This window comes from Dendrobates tinctorius, unplaced genomic scaffold, assembly GCF_039654945.1.
Source record: "Dendrobates tinctorius isolate UK_male_01 unplaced genomic scaffold, ASM3965494v1 ptg000202l, whole genome shotgun sequence".
Classification (NCBI taxonomy): Eukaryota; Metazoa; Chordata; class Amphibia; order Anura; family Dendrobatidae; genus Dendrobates; species Dendrobates tinctorius.
This window is the reverse complement of record NW_027361869.1, coordinates 7,152,454-7,178,582: the sequence shown is the minus strand read 5'-3', so window position 1 is coordinate 7,178,582 and position 26,129 is coordinate 7,152,454. Positions and strand designations below refer to the sequence as shown.

The following is a 26,129-nucleotide window of genomic DNA, read 5'->3' as shown; positions in this document are numbered from 1 at the left end:
AGGGTTTTCATTCATTCTTCTCTCCTGCTCGCTGTTGCCAGCAGAGCAGGAGAGAACAATGACAGCCGCGTTCAGCACCAGCCGCTGGGGAACAGCGCTTACTGTAGCACTTCTTCCCCGGTGGCCTCCTGTGTGGTCCTGATGTGGCACACGGTTGCCACATGGAGGTACCACATATCCACATGGACACACGGCCAGCTCCGATAACGTTTTTTCCGGTACCGGAATTATCTGGACGTGTGAGACCACCCTAAGAAAAACTACCTCTGGGATTTGGCCGTTTGGTTCCACATCCACCCGATGCCCTTGAGTATCTCTCAGACGTTTCTGTCTTCTGTGGGTCAGGACTGAAAGAGAGGAAGGAAATATCAGCAAATGAACAAACAGATGAAAAGTTTCACCAAGATGGATCAGATTTAAGTTAAACTTGAAAATAAAATAACAAAAAAAGTTTTACCTGAAGACAGAATTAGTCATCTTTTTATTTTTGCAAATCACACTATGTGGTATAGGGCCATCTATGCAAGATGTTCATAAGCTGCTTGGACAAACTAGATTTTTGGGCATCCAATTGTCAGATGAGATTCAATGTGGAGAAATGTAAAGTTTTGAACTTGGGCACTAACAATATGGGGGGGGGGTAAAATTAGGTGAGTCACTGGTAGACAAGAATCTGGATGTGCAAGGGAGTAAAACTAGAAGAGTTACTGGTAGGGAAGGATCTGGATGTAGGGGAGAGAAAAATTAGGAGAGTCACTGGTAGAGAAGGATTTGGGTGTAGGAGGGAGTAAGGGCCCCGTCACACACAGCTTAGTCACAACTTTTGTGACACAACAGCAATCTCACCAGCGAGATCGCCGTGTGTGACAGCGATCAGCGACCAGCCCCCCTGCCGGTATCGCTGATCGCTGCAAGAAACCTCTGGACATTTTTTTCGTCGCTGATCTCCTGCTGGCCAGCACGCATCGCTGCGTGTGACAGGCGGGAGACCAGCGATCAGGTGAAATGAAAAAAAATTAAAAAATATTGTTATTCTCACCTTCCGGCGTCCCGCGCAGTCTTCCCGCCTCTCTCCACGCTCCGGTCCCAGTAATCCTTTGCAAGAATGACCGTGAGACTTTGCCATCCAGCGAGAACGGACGTCATCGCGATAATTCTCGCAAAGGATTACTGGGACCGGAGCGTGGAGAGAGACGGGAAGGCTGCGCGGGACGTCGGAAGGTGAGAATAACAATATTTTTTTATTTTAATTTATTTTTGACATGAATATTTCATCAGCTCTAACGAACACAGTGATGCCGCGCGCTCGGCGTCGCTGTGCTAATCGCTGGTGAAGCTGTCTGACAGATCACCAGCGATCACATAGCGACTCACCAGCGATCCTGACACGTTGATATCGTTGTCGGGATCGCTGGTAAGTCGCTATGTGTGACTCCAGCTTAAGACTAGGAGAATCTCTGGTACAGAAGGATCTGAATGTATGGGACAGTAAAATTAGGAGAGTCACTGGAAGAGAAGGATCTGGATTTATTTGTGGATCACAGGCTATATAACTTGCAATGTCAAGTAGCATTATATTGTCATGTATTAAAGGGGGCATGGACTCGCGAGACAGGGACAGGATATCACAAGTTTACTAGGTTTTAGACTATGATCGCATGCTTTTGCTGTGTTTTCTTTCTGCAGGCAAAATAAGATCTCTTGGCAGCAAAGACACTTCTTACAAAAGGCAGGATTTGGTGTGTTTCTGATGCATTCTTGCTGCACATTACAGCTGTCATTTGTCTACAGTACATGTTTCATAAAGTTAGTTTTATTCACCAAAAACACACGGTTGTGTCTTTTTTGCACTCTCTTGTTGCTTTCTATGGTAAAAAGAATTGACACGCTACAGATTTTTTTTTTTTTTTAAAGCGGCAGTTTTCCAATTGAGTCAGGGCAAAAAAAAAAGCAAGTGTGTGCATAAGATTTCTGAGATTTCATAGCTTTTGCTAGTACTGTGAAGATCTTAATTTCCATTAAAAAAAAAAAAAAATCCTGTAAAAAATACAATGTGTGAGCATAGCCTTTAGCGCCAGTTCAGAGAAAGAATAGCCAAGGTAAAAAAAGAAGAGCCACAAAACTGATAAGAGGCATGGGGGATATTAACTATGATGAAAGATTAAAATAATTTAAGTCTTGAGAAGAGAAGGAAAATATGATGTAAATAAATAAGACACCACAAGGGGGCACTTCTGCCTGGACCATGCTGCATTAAAGGGGTTATCAAAGTCTGTTTCATTTCTTTTTTGTACTATGAGTGTAAGTAGTAACAGGCCTGTTCTACCCGGCGCCGGCTCATAGCGGTAACGGACCACTCTGAGACGGCAAAGATTTCCAGCAGACTGAACAGGCAGGTAATCAGCAACTACCTGCAAGATCTTAGCTTCACAATAGAAAAAATAAATAGAAAGTCCAGGATAACCCCATTTATTTATGCACCGTAACCCCTTCCCTTTTTTCTTTCCCATCCCTCAACTGAAATTAATAAAGAGGTTCGGACTGGCTCATCGGAGAACAAGAGGATTCTCCGGTGGGCCCAGGCACTGACATTTGCTGGCATACAAGGTCGGCAGCTGCCTAGGACCCCCGCTGCCCCAGTCAGTGGCTTGTCTCCAATAGCGGCACACTACACAGCTGCAATAAGGCACGAGTCAGGAGAACCCGCTGCCGTTGGAGCAAAAGGTGACAGGGGCAGATTGCTGCGGCTAAAGCCTGTGCCCGATGCTCAAGAGCAGTGAATATTCTCTCCTTTTCACGCGCCTGCCTCCTGCCACCCGCTGCTGCTCCCCAGCATTCCACTATATCGGCAGATGCCAATACAACTGAAAGCAATAATGGAGGAGAGCGCGTCAGATAACGCTCCCCTCTCCCATCATTCCCCTCTGACACAGCTGATGCGCGATCACGTCCCTTCATCGTGTAACCGCTGTGTGTCGGGCAGACTACAGTACAGCTGCTGAGACGGAAACAGACCGGGATCAGCGGGGGGAACGAGGAGGAGAGATGAGTATTGAACCTATTGTTTGCTATATAAACTAGTGAGTGAGTACTGATGGTCATAATACTGTGCAGGGGGCTATATTATATTCTATAGAAGGGGGGCTGCATTATATTCTATGGAGGGGGAGGCTGCATTATACTCTATGAGGGGGCTACATTACATTCTATGGAGGGGGGGGATGCGTTATACCCTATGAGGGGGCTATATTATATTCTATGGTGGGGGGCTGCATTATATTCAATTATATTCTATGGGGAGGCTGCATTATATTCTATGGAGGGGGCTACATTATATGCTATGGGGAGGCTGCATTATACCCAATGAGGGGGCTACATTATAATCTATGGGGAGGCTGCATTATACTATATGAAGGGGCTACATTACATTTTATAGAGGGGGGCTACATTATATTCTCTGGCGCTGCTTTATAGTGTATGAGAGGTCTACATTATATTCTAGGGGGGAGAAACTTCATTATACCCTGTGAGGTGGCTGCTTTATACTATATTAGTGGGGCTGCATTATATTATATGGGGATGGCTACATTATACCTTATGAGGGCTGCATTATATTCTATGAGGGGGCTACTCCAACAGCTGCTATATCATTAAGATGTGTACTACCTTATATTATACCCTGATATTAGCGTGTTTTACCGCACAATTGGTGGTTTTGTATTTATTTTTATGCAGCTACATAGTCGGCACACCATAGAAAATCCTTCTTGGGTTCCAAGGTGCACCAGTCCGACGCTGTTAATAAACGTGTATTTTTTCAACTGTACCATTTAACTTTTCAAAAAAAAAAAAAGTTTATGGCCATGGGGACCAATTACATCCAGGGTTGTCTAAGGACGTAACTAGAAATCATGGGGTGTCATAGTGGACATACCAGAAAATGCCATCTATTTATGATTGAAGGGGGCTGGACCTCTGAGATCCCCTCCAAAAGAGGATGAAGGGGAGTTACTGCACTTGCCGTGCAGAGAATTGCAGCCCCCTTCCCCTTGAATAAAGCTATGCTTCCGCTCCCCTGCAGAGTGTGTGGCCATAATACTGCAGCGGGAAAACCGGTTGAGCGGCAATAGTACCTATTTAGAGCTGTATGCCCTTTTATTTTTCAGGACGGAGCTGTGGGTCCCACTGGTTGTCATAGGTCTTCATGTATCAGATAGGCATGCTCCTTTAACCCCTTAATCACCCACGAGCCGCTAAAAGCAGCGAACAAACTAGCTCCGTTCGCTGCTGTTTAACCCCTTAAATGCCGTTACTAATTTCCAACAACGGCATTTAAAACAGTTTGAACAGTGTGCGGGCTTCCGATCAGCCGCACGTCGGCCCATCACACAATGCTTTTAACCCAGAATCAGCGCCAGTCGCTGCACTCGTCCCTGCCCAAAAAAGATAACAATGGTTTATGTACCCTAAAATGTCACCCATAAAAATTACAGCTCGTCACGCAAAAAGCAAGTTGTCCTGCAGCTCCATCCATAGGAACAAAAGTTACTGGTCAGAAAATGGCGACACAATCCAACCTTACAAAGTCAGAAATTTCAAAAGAAATAAAATAAATAATATATTCCACTTAGAAGGATGGTATCGCCACAGTCACACGGAGAATCATATCACCGCAAAATGAATGCTGTAAAAATAAAACCAATGGTGGATTTTTTGTTTCCTCTCCGCTACCATTACACTTTTTTTTTTCCTTTTTTTCCGGTGTCATTTAAAACTTCAATTTGTCCTGCAAAAAAAATCATGCCCTCATATATTTGTATTGACGGATAAAAAAAAATTACATGAAATTAAAAAAATTAAATAAAAATGTACTTGGCTCTTGGAAAGTGGCCTCTGGGGGGGGGGTTAGAAAAGAATAATCATATCACTAGCGTTCATGGCATGGCAGCACAGTACATCCCACCTAAAAAATTGGGGGCCCCAACTCTTACATGGCTGCTGATAAGTCAAGTTGCAAAGGCTCCGCCATAGCTGTGGTCATCCATATTGACTACTGTTATGTAAAGAGTTCGCACTCCCCATGGATCCACATGGTAAGAGCGCCTGCTCTGGGACTTATGTTCTTCAAACGGAAAAGGGTTTCAGAGACGGGACCCTCAATTATTAGGGATAATTCTTTACAAAGGCTTCCCATCTGAGTAGGTGACGGCATGCAGCTAGGTGCTTCCCACTGACTCCACATTACCCATGGATGAATTACCTGTTGTGGACTTTGGAGGCCGCACAGAGTCCTTGGAGAGCGAATCCCTCAATATTTGGATTATTTTACTTATCACATTGTCCATGATCTCAGCTCCCAGGAGCAATGACATGTCACACACCCGCAGAACCTCGTCCTTACTGAATACCGGCTCCCCACAATGCCCGACCACTTTAAACAGGCAGCCATAAGAATACGCAATCCTCCAGTCCCGGGACATGTCCCTCCAGTTACGGCCATTCAGCTTCTCCCAGCTATAGTCCATAATCATCTCCCCCAGGTGTCCACACCGGCCCAGATCACACGTATAGACGCAGGCTGCTGCCTCGTTCACACACATGACAATGGCCCCGTCCACCTCCGGGCCCAGCTGATGCAGAAACTCATCGAGGTTAGAAGGGAATAGGGACCGGATCTGGGTCCACACCGAGCTCTGCATTTGCTCCTCTAGGTTTATCCTTGAATCCTGGGCACTCTTCATCATCTCATACTGGTTCCACCAGTTACATACTGGGTCCCGCTGTCACCCCTGTGAATAGAAAGAAAAATATTCACCAATACAACATATATGGCTCGTTACATCAATGCTTCCCTTTGTAACAAATCATAGAGTGATGCAATCATAGAATCATAGAATCGTAGAGTTGGAAGGGACCTCCTGGGCCATCTGGTCCAACCCCCTGCTCAAAGCAGGATTCGCTAAATCATCCCAGTCAGATGTCTGTCCAGCCTCTGTTTGAAGACTTCCATTGAAGGAGAACTCACCACTTCTCGTGGCAGCCTGTTCCACTCATTGATCACTCTAACTGTCAAAAAGTTTTTTCTAATATCTAATCTTTGTCTCCTCCCATTCAGTTTCATCCCATTGCTTCTAGTCTTTCCTTGTGCAAATGAGAATAAAGTTGATCCTTCTACAATGTGACAGCCCTTTAGATATTTGTAGACAGCAATTAAGTCTCCTCTCAGTCTTCTCTTTTGCAAACTAAACATTCCCAAATCCTGCAACCTTTCCTCATAAGACAGGGTTTGCAGACCGGTCACCATTCTGGTCGCTCTTTTCTGAACTTGCTCCAGTTTGTTGATGTCTTTTTTAAAATGTGGTGCCCAAAACTGGACACAATATTCCAGATGAGGTCTGACCAAAGAGGAGTAGAGGGAAATAATGACTTCACGTGATCTAGACTGTATGCTTCTGTTAATACATCCTAGAACTGCATTTGCCTTTTTTGCTGCTGCATCACACTGTTGACTCATATTCAGTCTGTGATCTATTAGTATACCCAAGTCTTTTTCACATGTGCTGTCACTTAGCCCTATTCCTCCCATTCTATATATGCTTTTTTCATTTTTATTGCCCAGATGTAGTACTTTGCATTTCTCCCTGTTAAAAACCATTCTGTTAGTTACTGCCCACTTCTCCAGTTTATTTAAATCTTTTTGAATCCTCTCTCTCTCTTCTCTAGTATTAGCTATCCCTCCTAGCTTTGTGTCATCAGCAAATTTAATCAGTTTACCCTCAATTCCTTCATCTAAATCGTTGATAAAGATGTTGAACAATACAGGGCAGAGGACAGAGCCCTGTGGTACCCCACTTGAGACATTCTTCCAACTGGATGTGCAGCCATTTACGACCACTCTTTGGGTCCGATCACTAAGCCAGCTATGAATCCACCTAACAGTTGCCTTGTCCATTCCATACTTAGTCATTTTTTCAATAAGGATTGTATGAGAGACTTTGTCAAATGCTTTGCTGAAGTCAAGATATACTATATCTACAGCATTTCCTTGATCCACCCAATCAGTGATACCGTCATAGAAGGAAATTAAGTTAGTCTGACATGACTTATTAGTTACAAACCCATGCTGACTCTGTTTGATCACTTCATTCTTATCCAGGTATTGACTTACATGTTGTTTAATAATTTGTTCAAAGATCTTTCCTGGTATAGAAGTCAGACTCACCGGCCTATAGTTGCCTGGGTCCACCTTCTTCCCCTTTTTGAAGATAGGAACAACATTTGCTCTTCTCCAGTCTTCTGGCACTTCTCCTGTTCTCCAAGAATTTTCAAAGATTATGGAGAGTGGTTCAGAAATTTCATCTGCTATCTCCTTCAGTACTCTGGGGTGTAATTCATCTGGACCTGGAGACTTGAATTCATTTAGGTTAGCTAAGTGTTTCCTCACTATCTTTCTGTTTATAGATATCCTGGATTCTTCTATTCCCTTAATAGGACAGTGAATAACAGTTGGTGTTACATTTCCTTTCTGAGAGAAAACAGATGCAAAATAGGAATTTAAAAGTTCAGCCTTCTCAACATCCTGTCTTACCATTTCATCATTTTCATCCTGTAAAAATCCTATAGCATCTTTGACTTTTCTTTTACTTTTGACATATCCCCAAAATCCTTTATTATTGCTTTTGACATCTCTTGCAAGCCTCAATTCATTTTTAGCTTTAGCTAATCTGATTTGTGCCCTGCAGATTCTGCAGACAGCATTATATTCTTCTTTAGATATGCCTCCCTCTTTCCATTTTATAAACATTTTTTTCTTCCTTTTTAGCATGTGCTTTAGTTCTGTGTTCACCCATCCTGGTTTCCTTAAATGCTTCCTATTCTTCCCTCTTTTCGGAATTGTTAACAACTGTGCTTTGAGAATTTCATTTTTCAAGATTTCCTATCCTTCCTGGACATTTTTGTCTTTAAGGATATCCAGCCATTGGATCCCTCCAATTATCTTTCTGAATCCCTTAAAATCTGCCTTTCTGAAATCTAACCTTGACGTCTGAGTCTTCACAGGTCTTCCGCCTCTAGTTATCCAAAATTCTAAAATAGCATGGTCGCTACCTCCTAGGGTTCCAGCCACTTTTACCTCCTCAACCATTTCCTCCCTGTTTATAAGGATTAGATCCAAGGTAGCAGTTCCCCTTGTTTTCTCCCCTACCTTTTGGAAGATAAAGTTGTCAGCAAGAGAGGATAAGAATTTCCTTGACCTGTTAGTTTTGCCTGAGAGAGATTCCCAACAAATGTCTGGATAGTTGAAATCTCCCATGACAACTATGTCATATTTTTTGGAGAACTTGGCCATTTGATGCATAAAGAGTTCATCCATATCTTCAGCTTGCACAGGCGGCCTGTAGTAAATGCCTACAATGGTGTCCTTTCCATTGTTCTGTCCTTGTATTCTTACCCAAACAGTTTCCACAGATCTCCCAGTCTCTGAAGCTTCAATCTCTGTGCAGATATACGCGTTTCTAACATACAATGCAACACCTCCTCCTCGTTTATCAAGTCTGTTTCTTGCAAATAAGTTGTATCCTTCTAGTCTTGTATTCCAATCATGTGTATCGTCCCACCAAGTTTCAGTGATTCCAATGACATCATATTTCTTTTCCTGTGTTAGTAGTTCCAATTCTCCTTGTTTGTTGCCCATGCTTTGTGCATTAGTATAGAAACATTTTAGTTTGTGATTGGTTTCTCTTTCTCCAATATTTTTATTAATTAGATTCTTTCGTCTTTGTTCTTCCTTTCCACTTCTAATAGCAGAGTTCTCAATAGCATTTGTCAGGTGTATGGCTTTTTCTGGTCTTTTGCTTCCCTTCCCATGTTGTTCTAGTTTAAAGCTCTCCTTACAAGTGTAGCAAGGCGACTTCCAAATACATGCTTTCCAGTCTTCGTAAGGTGCACCCCATCTCTAGCAAGTAGTCCATCGTATAAGTAGTTCACTCCGTGATCCAGAAATCCAAATCGTTGCTGACGGCACCATCGACGTAGCCAGTTGTTCACCTGCAGAATCTTATTCCACCTCCTTGTTCCATGGCCATCCACTGGGAGGATGGAAGAGAAGACCACCTGCGCTCCCAGTTCTTTCACTTTCTTGCCTAAGTCTTCAAAGTCTCTGCAGATGTTTCCAGGTCGTTTCTTGCGGTGTCATTTGTCCCCACATGTAGTAGCAGGAATGGGTAGTCATCTGTAGGTCTGAAGAGTCCTGATATCCTGTCAGACACATCTTTAATTTTTGCACCTGGAAGACAGCACATTTCTCTTGTAGTTATATCCGGTCTGCAGATAGCGGCCTCTGTTCCTCTCAGCAGGGAATCCCCCATGACCACCACTCTCCGTTTCTTCTTCACAACATTTTTCTTTCTCCATCCAGGAGGACTCTGAGGGCGTACAAGGTTGCTGTTTGTTGGCAAAGTCTTATCCTGATGTATTTCTTCATCGTTTTCCTGCGTGAGAGCCTGGTACTGGTTTCTTCAGGTGCACTTCGAATTTCTTCTCTTTCTGTAACATGAAGAGATAATTCTGCTCTGTCCAAGAACTCTTCACCTTCCTTAATGATCTTCAACCTCTCTTCGAGATTTTGCAACTTTTCCTCCAACAGGGACACAAGCTTGCATTTGTGGCATGTGAAATTTGGCTTTTCCACTGGTAAGTCTGTGAACATGTAGCAAGAAATGCAGCTCACCAAATGGCTCCTGGCCTCTTCCATGTTGAGATCTCTTAAAAACGATGAAAGATGAGCCAAAATTTGCGCGCCGATAGGCGCGCGGTTTTTCCGATTTCCTCTTTTCAGCTGCAACGGCCAAAACCCAGTGATCGTAGAGCTCGCGGAGACTCTTCACTTATCCCAGAAGGCACTGGGAATATGCAAGTGATCTCCTCAAGACTCTTCCCCTGGTTTTCCGATTTCCTCTTTTCAGCTGCAACGGCCAAAACCCAGTGATCGTAGAGCTCGCGGAGACTCTTCACTTATCCCAGAAGGCACTGGGAATATGCAAATGATCTCCTCAAGACTCTTCCCCTGGTTTTCCGATTTCCTCTTTTCAGCTGCAACGGCCAAAACCCAGTGATCGTAGAGCTCGCGGAGACTCTTCACTTATCCCAGAAGGCACTGGGAATATGCAAATGATCTCCTCAAGACTCTTCCCCTGGTTTTCCGATTTCCTCTTTTCAGCTGCAACGGCCAAAACCCAGTGATCGTAGAGCTCGCGGAGACTCTTCACTTATCCCAGAAGGCACTGGGAATATGCAAATGATCTCCTCAAGACTCTTCCCCTGGTTTTCCGATTTCCTCTTTTCAGCTGCAACGGCCAAAACCCAGTGATCGTAGAGCTCGCGGAGACTCTTCACTTATCCCAGAAGGCACTGGGAATATGCAAATGATCTCCTCAAGACTCTTCCCCTGGTTTTCCGATTTCCTCTTTTCAGCTGCAACGGCCAAAACCCAGTGATCGTAGAGACTCTTCACTTATCCCAGAAGGCACTGGGAATATGCAAATGATCTCCTCAAGACTCTTCCACTGGTTTTCCGATTTCCTCTTTTCAGCTGCAACGGCCAAAACCCAGTGATCGTAGAGCTCGCGGAGACTCTTCACTTATCCCAGAAGGCACTGGGAATATGGGAATTCCCAAACTTTTCCTCCAACAGGGATACAAGCTTGCATTTGTGGCATGTGAAATTTGGCTTTTCCACTGGTAAGTCTGTGAACATGTAGCAAGAAATGCAGCTCACCAAATGGCTCCTGGCCTCTTCCATGTTGAGATCTCTTAAAAACGATGAAAGATGAGCCAAAAATAATAATAAGTTTTTAACAGGGAGAAATGCAAAGTACTACATCTGGGCAATAAAAATGAAAAAAGCATATATAGAATGGGAGGAATAGGGCTAAGTGACAGCACATGTGAAAAAGACTTGGGTATACTAATAGATCACAGACTGAATATGAGTCAACAGTGTGATGCAGCAGCAAAAAAGGCAAATGCAATTCTAGGATGTATTAACAGAAGCATACAGTCTAGATCACGTGAAGTAATTATTTCCCTCTACTCCTCTTTGGTCAGACCTCATCTGGAATATTGTGTCCAATTTTGGGCACCACATTTTAAAAAAGACATCAACAAACTGGAGCAAGTTCAGAAAAGAGCGACCAGAATGGTGACCGGTCTGCAAACCCTGTCTTATGAGGAAAGGTTGCAGGATTTGGGAATGTTTAGTTTGCAAAAGAGAAGACTGAGAGGAGACTTAATAGCTGTCTACAAATATCTAAAGGGCTGTCACAATGTAGAAGGATCAACTTTATTCTCATTTGCACAAGGAAAGACTAGAAGCAATGGGATGAAGCTGAATGGGAGGAGACACAGATTAGATATTAGAAAAAACTTTTTGACAGTTAGAGTGATCAATGAGTGGAACAGGCTGCCACGAGAAGTGGTGAGTTCTCCTTCAATGGAAGTCTTCAAACAGAGGCTGGACAGACATCTAACTGGGATGATTTAGCGAATCCTGCTTTGAGCAGGGGGTTGGACCAGATGGCCCAGGAGGTCCCTTCCAACTCTATGATTCTATGATTCTATGCAAATGATCTCCTCAAGACTCTTCTCCTGGTCGTACTAAGGAGGGGGTGGATGTATGAAGCGGGCTCAGGTGCTGAGCCCACTCCATACACTGTAGGTGCCAGGTGCAGGCGCCCAATTCTCCTTTAGCGCAGCCAAATATTTATGGTAAGGGTATTTTCCCAGTTGCTTGTTTTCTTGCCCTTTTGATCCCATGGTGCTGATGGGGGCTATGACAGGGGGGCCTGATGAACGCCCCAGTTTGTTTCACACACACACAATTATATATATATATATAAAATATATATGGTGCAACCACCTCATCCAGGCACAGCTGTATCTTCAGTGCCACCTCCTCATACCTGCAGAGCTGTATGATCAGTGCCACTACCTCATCCCTGCAAACCAGTATGTTCAGTGCCACAACCTCCTCCATGTAGAGCTGTCTGATCAGTGCTACCATCTTGTCCGCGCTGAGCTGTATGTTCAGTGCCACCACCTTTTACCTGCAGACCTGTATGATCAGTGCCACCACCTTGTCGCCGCAAAGTTGTATGATCAGTACCACCGCCTACTCCTTGCAGAGCTGTACGATGAGTGCCACCACCTAATCCCTGCAGAGCTATTTGATCAGTGCCACCACGTCATCCCCTCAGAGCTTTATGATCAGTGCCACCATCTTGTCCCCGCAGAGCTGTATGATCAGTGCCACCACCTCCTCCCTGCAGAGCTGTATGATTAGTACCACCACCTCATCCTTGTAGAGCTGTATTATCATTGCCACCACCTTGTCCCTGCAAAGCTGTAACATAAGTGCCACCACTTTGTCCGAGCAGAGCTGCATGATCAGTGCCACCACCTCCTCTCTGCAGAGCTGTATGATAAGTGCCACCACCTGGTCCTTGCAGAGCTGTATGATCAGTACCAACACCTTGTCGCCGCAGAGGTGTATGATCAGTGCCACCACTTCCTCTCTGCAGAGCTGTATGATAAGTGCCACCACCTGGTCCTTGCAGAGCTGTATGATCAGTACCAACACCTTGTCCCCGCAGAGCTGTATGATCAGTGCCACCACCTTGTCGCCGCAGAGCTGTATGATCAGTGCCACCTCCTCATTCCTGCAGAGCTGTATGATCAGTGCCACCACCTCCTCCCTGAAAAGCAGTATGATTAGTGCTACCAACTCGTCACTGCAGAACTTTATGATCAGTGCCACCACCTCCTCTCTGCAGAGCTGTATGATCAGTACCACCACCTTGTCGCCGCAGAGCTGTATGATCAGTGCCACCACCTGGTCCTTGCAGAGCTGTGTGATCTGTGCCACTACCTCATCCCTGCAGAGCTGTATGATCAGTGCCACAACCTCATCCCTGCAGAGCTGCATGATCAGTGCCACCATCTTATCCACACAGAGCTGTATGATCAGTGCCACCACCTACTCCCTGCAGAGCTGTATGATCAGTGCCACCACCTCGTCCCTGCACACCTGTATCATCAGTGCCACCACTTCATCCCTGCAGAGCTTTATGATAAGTGCCACCACCTCATCCCTATACAGCTGTGCTCTGTGTGTAGAAATTGCATTTTGTGTCTCCTCTTTTCTCCCAATATTCCCCTTTTGCACAATAGTTGGGTCACATAAATCCAGGAATATCTCACAGTTTTCTCCCCGGAGATGCGTCTGGTTGGGGAGTGAGTCGCATTATGAAGCTGCCCCTTATCAGTTCTCTTCCACCATTACAGGCCTCAGCGGTCACAGCTCCACAATGGGTGAGACCAGATTTTAGCAGGTCATTGCAATCAGCCGCCGATGTGGATCATCTCCTGATGTGGAGCATCTGTCACCCCCAATACTCCGCACATACGGGGTACAGGGAGGTCACAGGTCAGGGAGGCGGCAGTCAGCGGAGCCATCGCCTGTGTTACCCTTCTGGGCTCTCAGCAGCTCCAGGTCGTCCCCACATCGTACAATCAGCGTCCTGTACGATAGACATTGTAGTAAAGATCCCTGTGATGGTGACAGGAGCCGGGAACAGGAGGAACGAGTTCCCCCAGCAGATGTATCTTCCCGGATACACAGCGATGTGCAGATCTGGAGGACGACGGCGATGATCCCGGGACCTCCTCTCCGCTCTTCCCCGGCGTCTCTGCTAGTGACAGCTACAGACGGTCGGTGGAGAAGATGGCGAAGAAGAAGCGGCGGAGGAAGCGCGCTCTGCTGTCCGGTGTCAGCCGGTAAAGGGCTTTTATTCCGGGCAGGGAAGCACAAGGGGAGAGCGGAGCTTCACTCGTTCTCAGCTGGGAAGAGGCGGGGCATGTATGCAGTGTCAGCCAATAGATGCTCAGGACGGTGTAGCTCAGCAGCCAATCAGTGCACAGTAAGCCTGTAGCTCAGCAGCCAATCAGTGCACAGTAAGCCTGTACATATAACAGACTCCTCCAGCTCCGGCCTTAGTGTTTTCCTATCGGGAGATTTTTGTGTTTTGGCTCCGTAGCATAAGGATGGCAGAGACCGCGCCAGCCGCCGCTCCCCCTCCCGCAGAACCGGCTGCCAAAGCCAAGAAGCAGCCAAAGAAATCCGCCGCCAAGAGCAGCAAGAAATCCTCTGGTCCTGGCGTCTCCGAGCTGATCGTGAAAGCCGTGTCAGCCTCTAAGGAGCGCAGTGGGGTGTCTCTGGCCGCCCTGAAGAAGGCGCTGTCTGCCGGAGGGTACGATGTAGAGAAGAACAACAGCCGCCTGAAGCTGGCCGTCAGGTCTCTGGTCACCAAGGGCACCCTCCTCCAGGTGAAGGGCAGCGGCGCCTCCGGGTCCTTCAAACTCAACAAGAAGCAGGAGACTAAAGTGGCCAAGAAGTCAGCAGCCAAGCCCAAGAAACCCGTTGCTGCTAAGAAAGCCGCCAAATCTCCGAAGAAGCCCAAGAAGGCTCTGACCACGGCCAAGAAGAGCCCGAAAAAGGCCAAGAAGCCTGCAGCTGCCAAGAAAGCAGCCAAGAGCCCCAAGAAGTCGAAAGCCGCTCCCAAGCCTAAGAAGGCGACGAAGAGTCCGGCTAAAAAGGCGGCCAAACCTAAAGCTGCCAAGAGTCCGGCTAAGAAAGCCAAGAAGCCCGCGGCCAAGAAATAAGTTGCGGACCCAGTTATTTTACACAAAGGCTCTTTTCAGAGCCACCACCCTGTCCCCGCAGAGCTGTATGATCGGTGCCACCACCCTGTCCTCGTAGAGCTGTATGATCAGTGCCACCACCCTGTCCCCGCAGAGCTGTATGATCAGTGCCACCACCCTGTCCTCGTAGAGCTGTATGATCTGAGCCACCACCCTGTCCCCGCAGAGCTGTATGATCAGTGCCACCACCCTGTCCCCGCAGAGCTGTATGATCAGTGCCACCACCCTGTCCCCGCAGAGCTGTATGATCAGTGCCACCACCCTGTCCTCGTAGAGCTGTATGATCAGTGCCACCACCCTGTCCCCTCAGAGCTGTATGATCTGAGCCACCACCCTGTCCCCGCAGAGCTGTATGATCAGTGCCACCACCCTGTCCTCGTAGAGCTGTATGATCAGTGCCACCACCCTGTCCCCGCAGAGCTGTATGATCAGTGCCACCACCCTGTCCTCGTAGAGCTGTATGATCAGTGCCACCACCCTGTCCCCGCAGAGCTGTATGATCAGTGCCACCACCCTGTCCTCGTAGAGCTGTATGATCTGAGCCACCACCCTGTCCCCGCAGAGCTGTATGATCAGTGCCACCACCCTGTCCCCGCAGAGCTGTATGATCAGTGCCACCACCCTGTCCCCGCAGAGCTGTATGATCAGTGCCACCACCCTGTCCTCGTAGAGCTGTATGATCAGTGCCACCACCCTGTCCCCTCAGAGCTGTATGATCTGAGCCACCACCCTGTCCCCGCAGAGCTGTATGATCAGTGCCACCACCCTGTCCTCGTAGAGCTGTATGATCAGTGCCACCACCCTGTCCCCGCAGAGCTGTATGATCAGTGCCACCACCCTGTCCTCGTAGAGCTGTATGATCAGTGCCACCACCCTGTCCCCGCAGAGCTGTATGATCTGAGCCACCACCCTGTCCCCGCAGAGCTGTATGATCAGTGCCAGCACCCTGTCCTCGCAGAGCTGTATGATCTGAGCCACCACCCTGTCCCCGCAGAGCTGTATGATCAGTGCCACCACCCTGTCCTCGTAGAGCTGTATGATCAGTGCCACCACCCTGTCCCCGCAGAGCTGTATGATCTGAGCCACCACCCTGTCCCCGCAGAGCTGTATGATCAGTGCCACCACCCTGTCCTCGTAGAGCTGTATGATCAGTGCCACCACCCTGTCCCCGCAGAGCTGTATGATCAGTGCCACCACCCTGTCCTCGCAGAGCTGTATGATCTGAGCCACCACCCTGTCCCCGCAGAGCTGTATGATCAGTGCCACCACCCTGTCCTCGTAGAGCTGTATGATCAGTGCCACCACCCTGTCCCCGCAGAGCAGTATGATTAGTGCCACCACCCTGTCCCCGCAGAGCTGTATGATCAGTGCCACCACCCTGTCCTCGCAGAGCTGTATGATTAGTGCCACCACCTTGTCCCTCGCAGAGCTGTATGATTAGTGCCACCACCTCCTCCCCGCAGAGCTGTATGATCAGTGCCACCACCCTGTCCCCGCAGAGCTGTATGATCAGTGCCTCCACCTCCTCCCCGCAGAGCTGTATGATCAGTGCCACCACCCTGTCCCCGCAGAGCTGTATGATCAGTGCCTCCACCTCCTCCCCGCAGAGCTGTATGATCAGTGCCACCACCTCCTCCCCGCAGAGCTGTATGATCAGTGCCTCCACCTCCTCCCCGCAGAGCTGTATGATTAGTGCCTCCACCTCCTCCCCGCAGAGCTGTATGATCAGTGCCAACACCCTGTCCCCGCAGAGCTGTATGATCAGTGCCTCCACCTCCTCCCCGCAGAGCTGTATGATCAGTGCCACCACCCTGTCCCCGCAGAGCTGTATGATCAGTGCCTCCACCTCCTCCCCGCAGAGCTGTATGATCGGTGCCTTCAGGTGACAGTTCTGTGTAATGGAGGGAAGGGGCCGATGTGCAGCAGAAATCACGTTACTTCCATCATCCTAATTATCACCACCTGTAACCCGCATCTTAGTAAGAGTGGTGTGAGGTTATAACTCCGATGTGAGAGTTGGAGCGTCAGTGACTGATTATAGAGGAGCTGCTGTACCGCTCTGGGTACTGGGAATATAGAATCGGAGCTTCCGCTGTAGAAGCCGCCTGGAGATTGGATGTGACCCTGTGTATCAGAGCAGTGGGTGATAGCTGAACTGTGAGTCAGGTTGAGCCTTCTCTGTACAGTGATTGGTCGCGGACATCAAACGCTATTCGCTGCTCACATTCTACAAAATAACCAATGGAATGCAGGGGGCGTGTCCTCATGAAGCGTGAATAGGGGCAGAGGAGTATAAATAGCCGCTCACTCTGCTCCTCTCATCACTTCTGTTCTCTTCTATACAGAGCTATGGCCAGAACTAAGCAGACCGCTCGGAAATCCACCGGAGGGAAAGCGCCCCGCAAGCAGCTGGCCACTAAAGCCGCCAGGAAAAGCGCTCCCGCCACTGGCGGAGTGAAGAAGCCGCACAGATACCGGCCAGGGACAGTTGCTCTCCGTGAGATCCGCCGCTACCAGAAGTCCACCGAGCTGCTGATCCGTAAGCTTCCCTTCCAGCGCCTGGTGAGAGAAATCGCCCAGGACTTCAAGACTGATCTCCGCTTCCAGAGCTCCGCTGTCATGGCCCTGCAGGAGGCCAGCGAGGCTTATCTGGTGGGGCTGTTTGAGGACACAAACTTGTGCGCGATCCACGCTAAGAGGGTCACCATCATGCCCAAAGATATCCAGCTGGCCCGCCGGATCCGTGGGGAGAGAGCTTAGATCTGTCCTGCCCACCTGACTGCAACTGACTTTTCAGAGCCACCCAATCCTCCCTCAAGAAGAGCGAATTCCTGACCTTTAATACTGCTGGCTTTGCTACCAACCATGGTCCTGATCATGCTCGTGGTGGTGAGGCTGGTAGTTTTGCTACCCCTGCTGATGCTGGCATGGCAGGTGGTGTAAATGACCTTTTTTGGGGTTATGGGCAGAGTATTAAACAACTAGACTTGAGAAGGCCTAACAGATGGACAGGCAACTTCCATCATGTTGGTGTTACTGTTAATAGTTGCCGGCCTTCTGTCTGCGGCAACCACACTGCTTCTTCCTGGCTGTTGGGGCGCTATGCCTCCCTCCCCCTATGCTGCTGTCCTCACTTTGCATGTCCTGCTAGCTTGGGTCAGTTACTATATCATCCACCACTTCATCCTGCTAAACACTGTCTCTTGTGCCTCCTTCCAGCCTGCCACCTGGTTCCAGCAGTCATGGTACTTTATTTCCCAGGGCGTTCTGATGCTTCCTGTATCCCTGGGTGGTCCTTACCAGGTCAGCTCGCCCAGGGTGGGTTGGAATCACACGAACAAGGGTGGGTGGTTTTGCTGGGCGTAAAATACTGGTTATGGAAAAGGTTGAGGTGTAACCCACAGGGCAACATGTTTGCCAGCCAACACACTTAGTGTATGGGCATTACAAGTCTAGGAGATCCGGTTCTTTTTTTAATGAGACATTTTTTAAAAGGCCCTCTATATTTTATTCCAAGGGGGGATTGGAGTTATTGGGGTGCATATGACTTGGTAGCAGGGCAGGCCTTGCCGTGAATCCATAAGAAAACAGAATGGGAGTACGAAAGTAATAATGTTCTTTGATTCTATGTGAAGTGGATTGTCCTGGGCCCAACCAGTATGTGAGTTCAAAGGCTTATTGGGGTGCACATGACTTGGTAGCAGGGCAGGCCTTGCATTCAATGCAACATTTTTTATGGAGGCCCTCCTGGACATCTCGTGAAAGGGGTATTGGGTGTGTTGTAATTCTTGGTAGCCCATCCAGTCACTGCATAGACAATAACCATTTAGGAGACCCACTGTTTAATAATGGCCCTTTAAGTAGATTAATGCCGCCTGAGGCCCCTGTAAAAATAGGCTCTGTGACCGAGTCCCTCCTTCATAAATAAAACAAGATGTGTCTGCTTATGTGTCACACACCGCATGGCCAGCTAGGGTTGTTAAATGTTACAATGACATTTCCAAGTGAATGCATTAGTTTTGATTGAAAGCAATGTTAAAGTTGCAAAACGCTTCAAAAACGCTGCGTCTGAACATAGACCAAGTGGTGGAGGAACATTTTGACTTGGGGTTATTTATTTTGCCTTATATACTAGTCTTTAACCTGGAAAGGATGTACCTTAAAATTTATCCCAGCAAAATCCGTTTTGGTATATTATTTGGTGCACTGGTAACAATGGCAGGAAACTGACAACATTGTTTGAAACTGTGACCTAGGAGTCAGGAATGGTTCCAGAAGCGATCCGCATTATGTCCCCGTGTCATTTGAGCAGTGTTTCCTTCATTTTCAGATGTTTTTAGACCTTAAATGGACCCCCGGGGGGAATCGCTGCAAAAATGCTCAGGTCTCCCATAGACTTACATGGGGCTCGTTGTCCTGACCGAGTACCCGAGTATTCTAATTTGCTTGACCTTAACAACGAGCACCCGAGCATTTTAGTGCTCGCCCATCACTAATCCGAAATCATCCTGACCCGCAATAATGAGGTCAGAAAACGTGAGGAGAAGTGACGAGATCCCGCAGTAACTTCATCTCTGTGGTGCGCAGTGTTGTGGGGATTGTAGATCAGGAGCTCGGAGTCCAGAATATCCGATATATGGATTATTCAGCCCTTTCAGGAGCATACATGTCACTCTATGGGGGTATACAGCAATACATGAGGGTGTGCACGAATATATGGGGAGTATACAGCACTGTATGGATACAGGATATTCAACTATAAAATACTATATGTTGGATTATCAGCACTATATGGAGGTATATAATACTACTTGAAGGGTATACTGCACAATGTGTCCGTATACAACAGTATTTGGCAGCTTACAGCACTATATGGGGGTATACAGCCACATATGATGTTATATAGAACAATATGGAGGGCCCACAGCACTTTGTGCAGAGTATTCAGCAATATGTAGGTATCAGCACTACCTTATGCTCATGTCACTATATGGAGGGTAACCAGCACTATGTGAGCCTATACATACAATAGCTATTTGGGGTTTACAGCACTATATGGGGGTATTCTGTAGATGATTCTGAATGGGAGGAGACACGGATTAGATATTAAAGAGAACTTTTTGACAGTGAGGATGATCAATAAGTGGAACAGGCTGCCACTGGAGGTGGTGAGTTCTCCTTCTATGGAAGTCTTCAAACAGAGGCTGGACAGACATCCGTCTGGGAGGATTTAATGAATCTTGCACTGAGCTGGAACATTCCATGATTCAGGCTTATATAAAACAGATGCTCTCGGATTTGTGTCTGCAGCACTAGATGGGGAGTATACAGCACACGTAGGCTTTGTAGTGCTGTATACCACCCAGTAGGTGGTATGGAGGATGTGCAGCACCGTACGGGGTGTGTATACATTGCCTGCAGCTCCAGGGCTGATCAGTCTCAACTCCACTTCCAGCAGTGATCGGAGCGGACGCCACACGGAGACCCGGTAACGTTATATCTGGGCGTCTCCGTGTGGGGTCCGCACTGATCACAGGAGGCCGCATCTAGCACAGATCGGATGATACAATCCGCACATGTTCTACCAGGAGGAGCCCGATGTGCTGAGCGCTGCCGGGAGAACACGTGTACATGAGGAGCAGCAGGTAGAAGGGCAATAAGGAGTTAAACGGAGGAGGAAGCACGTCTATCGATTGGTCCAGGGGAAGAGTCTTGAGGAGATCATTTGCATATTCCCAGTGCCTTCTGGGATAAGTGAAGAGTCTCCGCGAGCTCTACGATCACTGGGTTTTGGCCGTTGCAGCTGAAAAGAGGAAATCGGAAAACCAGGGGAAGAGTCTTGAGGAGATCATTTGCATATTCCCAGTGCCTTCTGGGATAAGTGAAGAGTCTCCGCGAGCTCTACGATCACTGGGTTTTGGCCGTTGCAGCTGAAAAGAGGAAATCGGAAAACCAGGGGAAGAGTCTTGAGGAGATCATTTGCATATTCCCAGTGCCTTCTGGGATAAGTGAAGAGTCTCCGCGAGCTCTACGATCACTGGGTTTTGGCCGTTGCAGCTGAAAAGAGGAAATCGGAAAACCTATCGGCGCCTATCGGCGCGCGAATTTTGGCTCATCTTTTTAAGAAATCTCAAGATGGAAGAGGCCAGGAGCCATTTGGTGAGCTGCATTTCTTGCTACATGTTCACAGACTTACCAGTGGAAAAGCCAAATTTCACATGCCACAAATGCAAGCTTGTGTCCCTGTTGGAGGAAAAGTTGCAAAATCTCGAAGAGAGGTTGGCTACGTTGAAGATCATTAAGGAAGGTGAAGAGTTCTTGGACAGAGCAGAATTATCTCTTCATGTTACAGAAAGAGAAGAAATTCGAAGTGCACCTGAAGAAACAGAGGAATGGAGACATGTGACCCAGAGAAGCAGGAGGATCAGGAGGCAGTCAGCACCCATACTGCTCAGAAACCAGTACCAGGCTCTCACGCAGGAAAACGATGAAGAAATACATCAGGATAAGACTTTGCCAACAAACAGCAACCTTGTACGCCTTCAGAGTCCTCCTGGATGGAGAAAGAAAAATGTTGTGAAGAAGAAACGGAGAGTGGTGGTCATGGGGGATTCCCTGTTGAGAGGAACAGAGGCCGCTATCTGCAGACCGGATATAACTTCAAGAGAAATGTGCTGTCTTCCAGGTGCAAAAATTAAAGATGTGTCTGACAGGATATCAGGACTCTTCAGACCTTCAGATGACTACCCATTCCTGCTACTACATGTGGGGACAAATGACACCGCAAGAAACGACCTGGAAACCATCTGCAGAGACTTTGAAGACTTAGGCAAGAAAGTGAAAGAACTGGGAGCGCAGGTGGTCTTCTCTTCCATCCTCCCAGTGGATGGCCATGGAACAAGGAGGTGGAATAAGATTCTGCAGGTGAACAACTGGCTACGTCGATGGTGCCGTCAGCAACGATTTGGATTTCTGGATCACGGAGTGAACTACTTATACGATGGACTACTTGCTAGAGATGGGGTGCACCTTACGAAGACTGGAAAGCATGTATTTGGAAGTCGCCTTGCTACACTTGTAAGGAGAGCTTTAAACTAGAACAACATGGGAAGGGAAGCAAAAGACCAGAAAAAGCCATACACCTGACAAATGCTATTGAGAACTCTGCTAATAGAAGTGGAAAGGAAGAACAAAGACGAAAGAATCTAATTAATAAAAATATTGGAGAAAGAGAAACCAATCACAAACTAAAATGTTTCTATACTAATGCACAAAGCATGGGCAACAAACAAGGAGAATTGGAACTACTAACACAGGAAAAGAAATATGATGTCATTGGAATCACTGAAACTTGGTGGGACGATACACATGATTGGAATACAAGACTAGAAGGATACAACTTATTTGCAAGAAACAGACTTGATAAACGAGGAGGAGGTGTTGCATTGTATGTTAGAAACGCGTATATCTGCACAGAGATTGAAGCTTCAGAGACTGGGAGTTCTGTGGAAACTGTTTGGGTAAGAATACAAGGACAGAACAATGGAAAGGACACCATTGTAGGCATTTACTACAGGCCGCCTGTGCAAGCTGAAGATATGGATGAACTCTTTATGCATCAAATGGCCAAGTTCTCCAAAAAATATGACATAGTTGTCATGGGAGATTTCAACTATCCAGACATTTGTTGGGAATCTCTCTCAGGCAAAACTAACAGGTCAAGGAAATTCTTATCCTCTCTTGCTGACAACTTTATCTTCCAAAAGGTAGGGGAGAAAACAAGGGGAACTGCTACCTTGGATCTAATCCTTATAAACAGGGAGGAAATGGTTGAGGAGGTAAAAGTGGCTGGAACCCTAGGAGGTAGCGACCATGCTATTTTAGAATTTTGGATAACTAGAGGCGGAAGACCTGTGAAGACTCAGACGTCAAGGTTAGATTTCAGAAAGGCAGATTTTAAGGGATTCAGAAAGATAATTGGAGGGATCCAATGGCTGGATATCCTTAAAGACAAAAATGTCCAGGAAGGATGGGAAACCTTGAAAAATGAAATTCTCAAAGCACAGTTGTTAACAATTCCGAAAAGAGGGAAGAATAGGAAGCATTTAAGGAAACCAGGATGGGTGAACACAGAACTTAAGCACATGCTAAAAAGGAAGAAAAAAATGTTTATAAAATGGAAAGAGGGAGGCATATCTAAAGAAGAATATAATGCTGTCTGCAGAATCTGCAGGGCACAAATCAGATTAGCTAAAGCTGAAAATGAATTGAGGCTTGCAAGAGATGTCAAAAGCAATAATAAAGGATTTTGGGGATATGTCAAAAGTAAAAGAAAAGTCAAAGATGCTATAGGATTTTTACAGGATGAAAATGATGAAATGGTAAGACAGGATGTTGAGAAGGCTGAACTTTTAAATTCCTATTTTGCATCTGTTTTCTCTCAGAAAGGAAATGTAACACCAACTGTTATTCACTGTCCTATTAAGGGAATAGAAGAATCCAGGATATCTATAAACAGAAAGATAGTGAGGAAACACTTAGCTAACCTAAATGAATTCAAGTCTCCAGGTCCAGATGAATTACACCCCAGAGTACTGAAGGAGATAGCAGAAGAAATTTCTGAACCACTCTCCATAATCTTTGAAAATTCTTGGAGAACAGGAGAAGTGCCAGAAGACTGGAGAAGAGCAAATGTTGTTCCTATCTTCAAAAAGGGGAAGAAGGTGGACCCAGGCAACTATAGGCCGGTGAGTCTGACTTCTATACCAGGAAAGATCTTTGAACAAATTATTAAACAACATGTAAGTCAATACCTGGATAAGAATGAAGTGATCAAACAGAGTCAGCATGGGTTTGTAACTAATAAGTCATGTCAGACTAACTTAATTTCCTTCTATGACGGTATCACTGATTGGGTGGATCAAGGAAATGCTGTAGATATAGTATATCTTGACTTCAGCAAAGCATTTGACAAAGTCTCTCATACAATCCTTATTGAAAAAATGACTAAGTATGGAATGGACAAGGCAACTGTTAGGTGGATTCATAGCTGGCTTAGTGATCGGACCCAAAGAGTGGTCGTAAATGGCTGCACATCCAGTTGGAAGAATGTCTCAAGTGGGGTACCACAGGGCTCTGTCCTGGGCCCTGTATTGTTCAACATCTTTATCAATGATTTAGATGAAGGAATTGAGGGTAAACTGATTAAATTTGCTGATGACACAAAGCTAGGAGGGATAGCTAATACTAGAGAAGAGAGAGAGAGGATTCAAAAAGATTTAAATAAACTGGAGAAGTGGGCAGTAACTAACAGAATGGTTTTTCACAGGGAGAAATGCAAAGTACTACATCTGGGCAATAAAAATGAAAAAAGCATATATAGAATGGGAGGAATAGGGCTAAGTGACAGCACATGTGAAAAAGACTTGGGTATACTAATAGATCACAGACTGAATATGAGTCAACAGTGTGATGCAGCAGCAAAAAAGGCAAATGCAGTTCTAGGATGTATTAACAGAAGCATACAGTCTAGATCACGTGAAGTCATTATTTCCCTCTACTCCTCTTTGGTCAGACCTCATCTGGAATATTGTGTCCAGTTTTGGGCACCACATTTTAAAAAAGACATCAACAAACTGGAGCAAGTTCAGAAAAGAGCGACCAGAATGGTGACCGGTCTGCAAACCCTGTCTTATGAGGAAAGGTTGCAGGATTTGGGAATGTTTAGTTTGCAAAAGAGAAGACTGAGAGGAGACTTAATTGCTGTCTACAAATATCTAAAGGGCTGTCACATTGTAGAAGGATCAACTTTATTCTCATTTGCACAAGGAAAGACTAGAAGCAATGGGATGAAACTGAATGGGAGGAGACACAGATTAGATATTAGAAAAAACTTTTTGACAGTTAGAGTGATCAATGAGTGGAACAGGCTGCCACGAGAAGTGGTGAGTTCTCCTTCAATGGAAGTCTTCAAACAGAGGCTGGACAGACATCTGACTGGGATGATTTAGCAAATCCTGCTTTGAGCAGGGGGTTGGACCAGATGGCCCAGGAGGTCCCTTCCAACTCTACGATTCTATGATTCTATGATTCTATGATTCTATGGTCGGTTCCTGTGGGCGGAGCTTTATAACCGTTTGATGATTTGAATCTCCCGCTCAGTCGTGCTCTCGGCCCTCGATCATTAACCCTTCAGTGACTGTTCTCTGCTTGTGGAAGAGACATCATTTCCCAATCACTGTCAGGAGTAAGCGGCCATTATACCTGCAGATCATGTGGTAAAGTGAGATTGTATTAACCCCTCAATCCCCAGAACGGTGGCCGCTGCTCATTATCTCACCAACCACATTTATGCAGTTATCTTGTATGCGAGACTTTTTCTCCTCTGGAGGGATGGCGCTCTCCGCACTCAGAAATACACAGGCTCCGGAGCCGCCTCATCTCCAGTCCTCGCTATGGTCCGCCGGGCTCGGATGACGGCGCTGTACATTCGGGGTGCGGACTCTGTTCTCTCTTCTGGCTCCGACTACTGATAAATAGGATAAGACACCAGAAACCTCCCCGTCATGAGGGGAACGAGCCGCTAATGTCCGGCTGCGGGGAGGGAGCGGCTTCATCCATCAGCCCGAGCACAGGAGACCGCTGCCGGCTGTAGCTCCAGTCCATGTTATTAGGAGCAGTCAGGAGGTCACAATCAGTGGCCACATGTAGATGGTAAATGAGGAGGGTGGTAGTGATGAGATGCAGGCGCTGGACATACCGGGGAGCCGCCACTAACAAGGGGGAGCAGTTACCGGTACAGGATGTGACCGCTCCTCACTGGATTTACACCAATCCTGAGAAATAGGATCTGACCAGACTCCATCACCGCAGTCATCAAATATCAGGAATTGTAGCTTCTCCAGAACACATGTGTGCGGCTCTGATAGGAGCCTTTGGGGGAGGCGCATCTATCCAGCGACAATCCCCGGGAGTATTCGCTGCCTCCTGACACACACACTGATCTGATCAGGAAGACCTGTAGCAGAATCACGTTCATCTCACGGCAGAACTTGGATTTCTGCTCTGTAGTGACCACATCACAGCGAGGTATGTACTGTGGTGCAGAGATGTCTGTGCTGCACAGTGCGGATATACTGTATGCCCCAAGAACGTGGCAGCTGTATATTATAGATCAAGGAGAATAAACCACATCACCCCAAGTCCGCGGTGCCAGCTCCAGTATGGAAGGAGGAAAGTGCAAGACACATGCCAGGCTGTGACAACTAGTATACTTACAGGCACCAGAATGCAGGAATTGGAAATCGTAGCCTCTCAGGTAGATGTGGGTGGCTCTGAAAAGAGCCTTTGGGTTGTCAGCACAGAAGAGAATACAA

General features: G+C 46.8%; 3 protein-coding genes across 3 annotated transcripts in view; 2 read left to right on the top strand and 1 right to left on the bottom strand.

Moving 5' to 3' along the window:
- The window catches only part of LOC141057129 (lysine-specific demethylase 8-like), a 51,978-nt gene extending 46,159 nt beyond the window's left edge, over nucleotides 1-5,819 (bottom strand). The window contains exons 1-2 of the mRNA XM_073553675.1: nucleotides 5,261-5,819; nucleotides 265-347 (exon numbers count right to left, since the gene is read on the bottom strand). Coding sequence (XP_073409776.1) covers nucleotides 265-347; nucleotides 5,261-5,744 — 567 coding nt within the window. The 5' untranslated portion in view covers nucleotides 5,745-5,819. The remainder of the gene's footprint in view (nucleotides 1-264; nucleotides 348-5,260) is intronic.
- An 8,225-nt stretch (nucleotides 5,820-14,044) lies between these two features.
- LOC141057128 (histone H1.5-like) lies at nucleotides 14,045-14,762 on the top strand. Its single transcript, XM_073553674.1, has one exon. The coding sequence runs from the start codon at nucleotides 14,098-14,100 to the stop codon at nucleotides 14,713-14,715; it is 618 nt and encodes a 205-aa protein (XP_073409775.1). The 5' UTR covers nucleotides 14,045-14,097; the 3' UTR covers nucleotides 14,716-14,762.
- Nucleotides 14,763-17,031: 2,269 nt separating this feature from the next.
- On the top strand, nucleotides 17,032-17,968 carry LOC141056985 (histone H3). Its single transcript, XM_073553461.1, has one exon. It carries the CDS (start codon nucleotides 17,104-17,106, stop codon nucleotides 17,512-17,514), a length of 411 nt encoding a protein of 136 aa, XP_073409562.1. The 5' UTR covers nucleotides 17,032-17,103; the 3' UTR covers nucleotides 17,515-17,968.
- The last annotated feature ends 8,161 nt before the right edge of the window (nucleotides 17,969-26,129 follow it).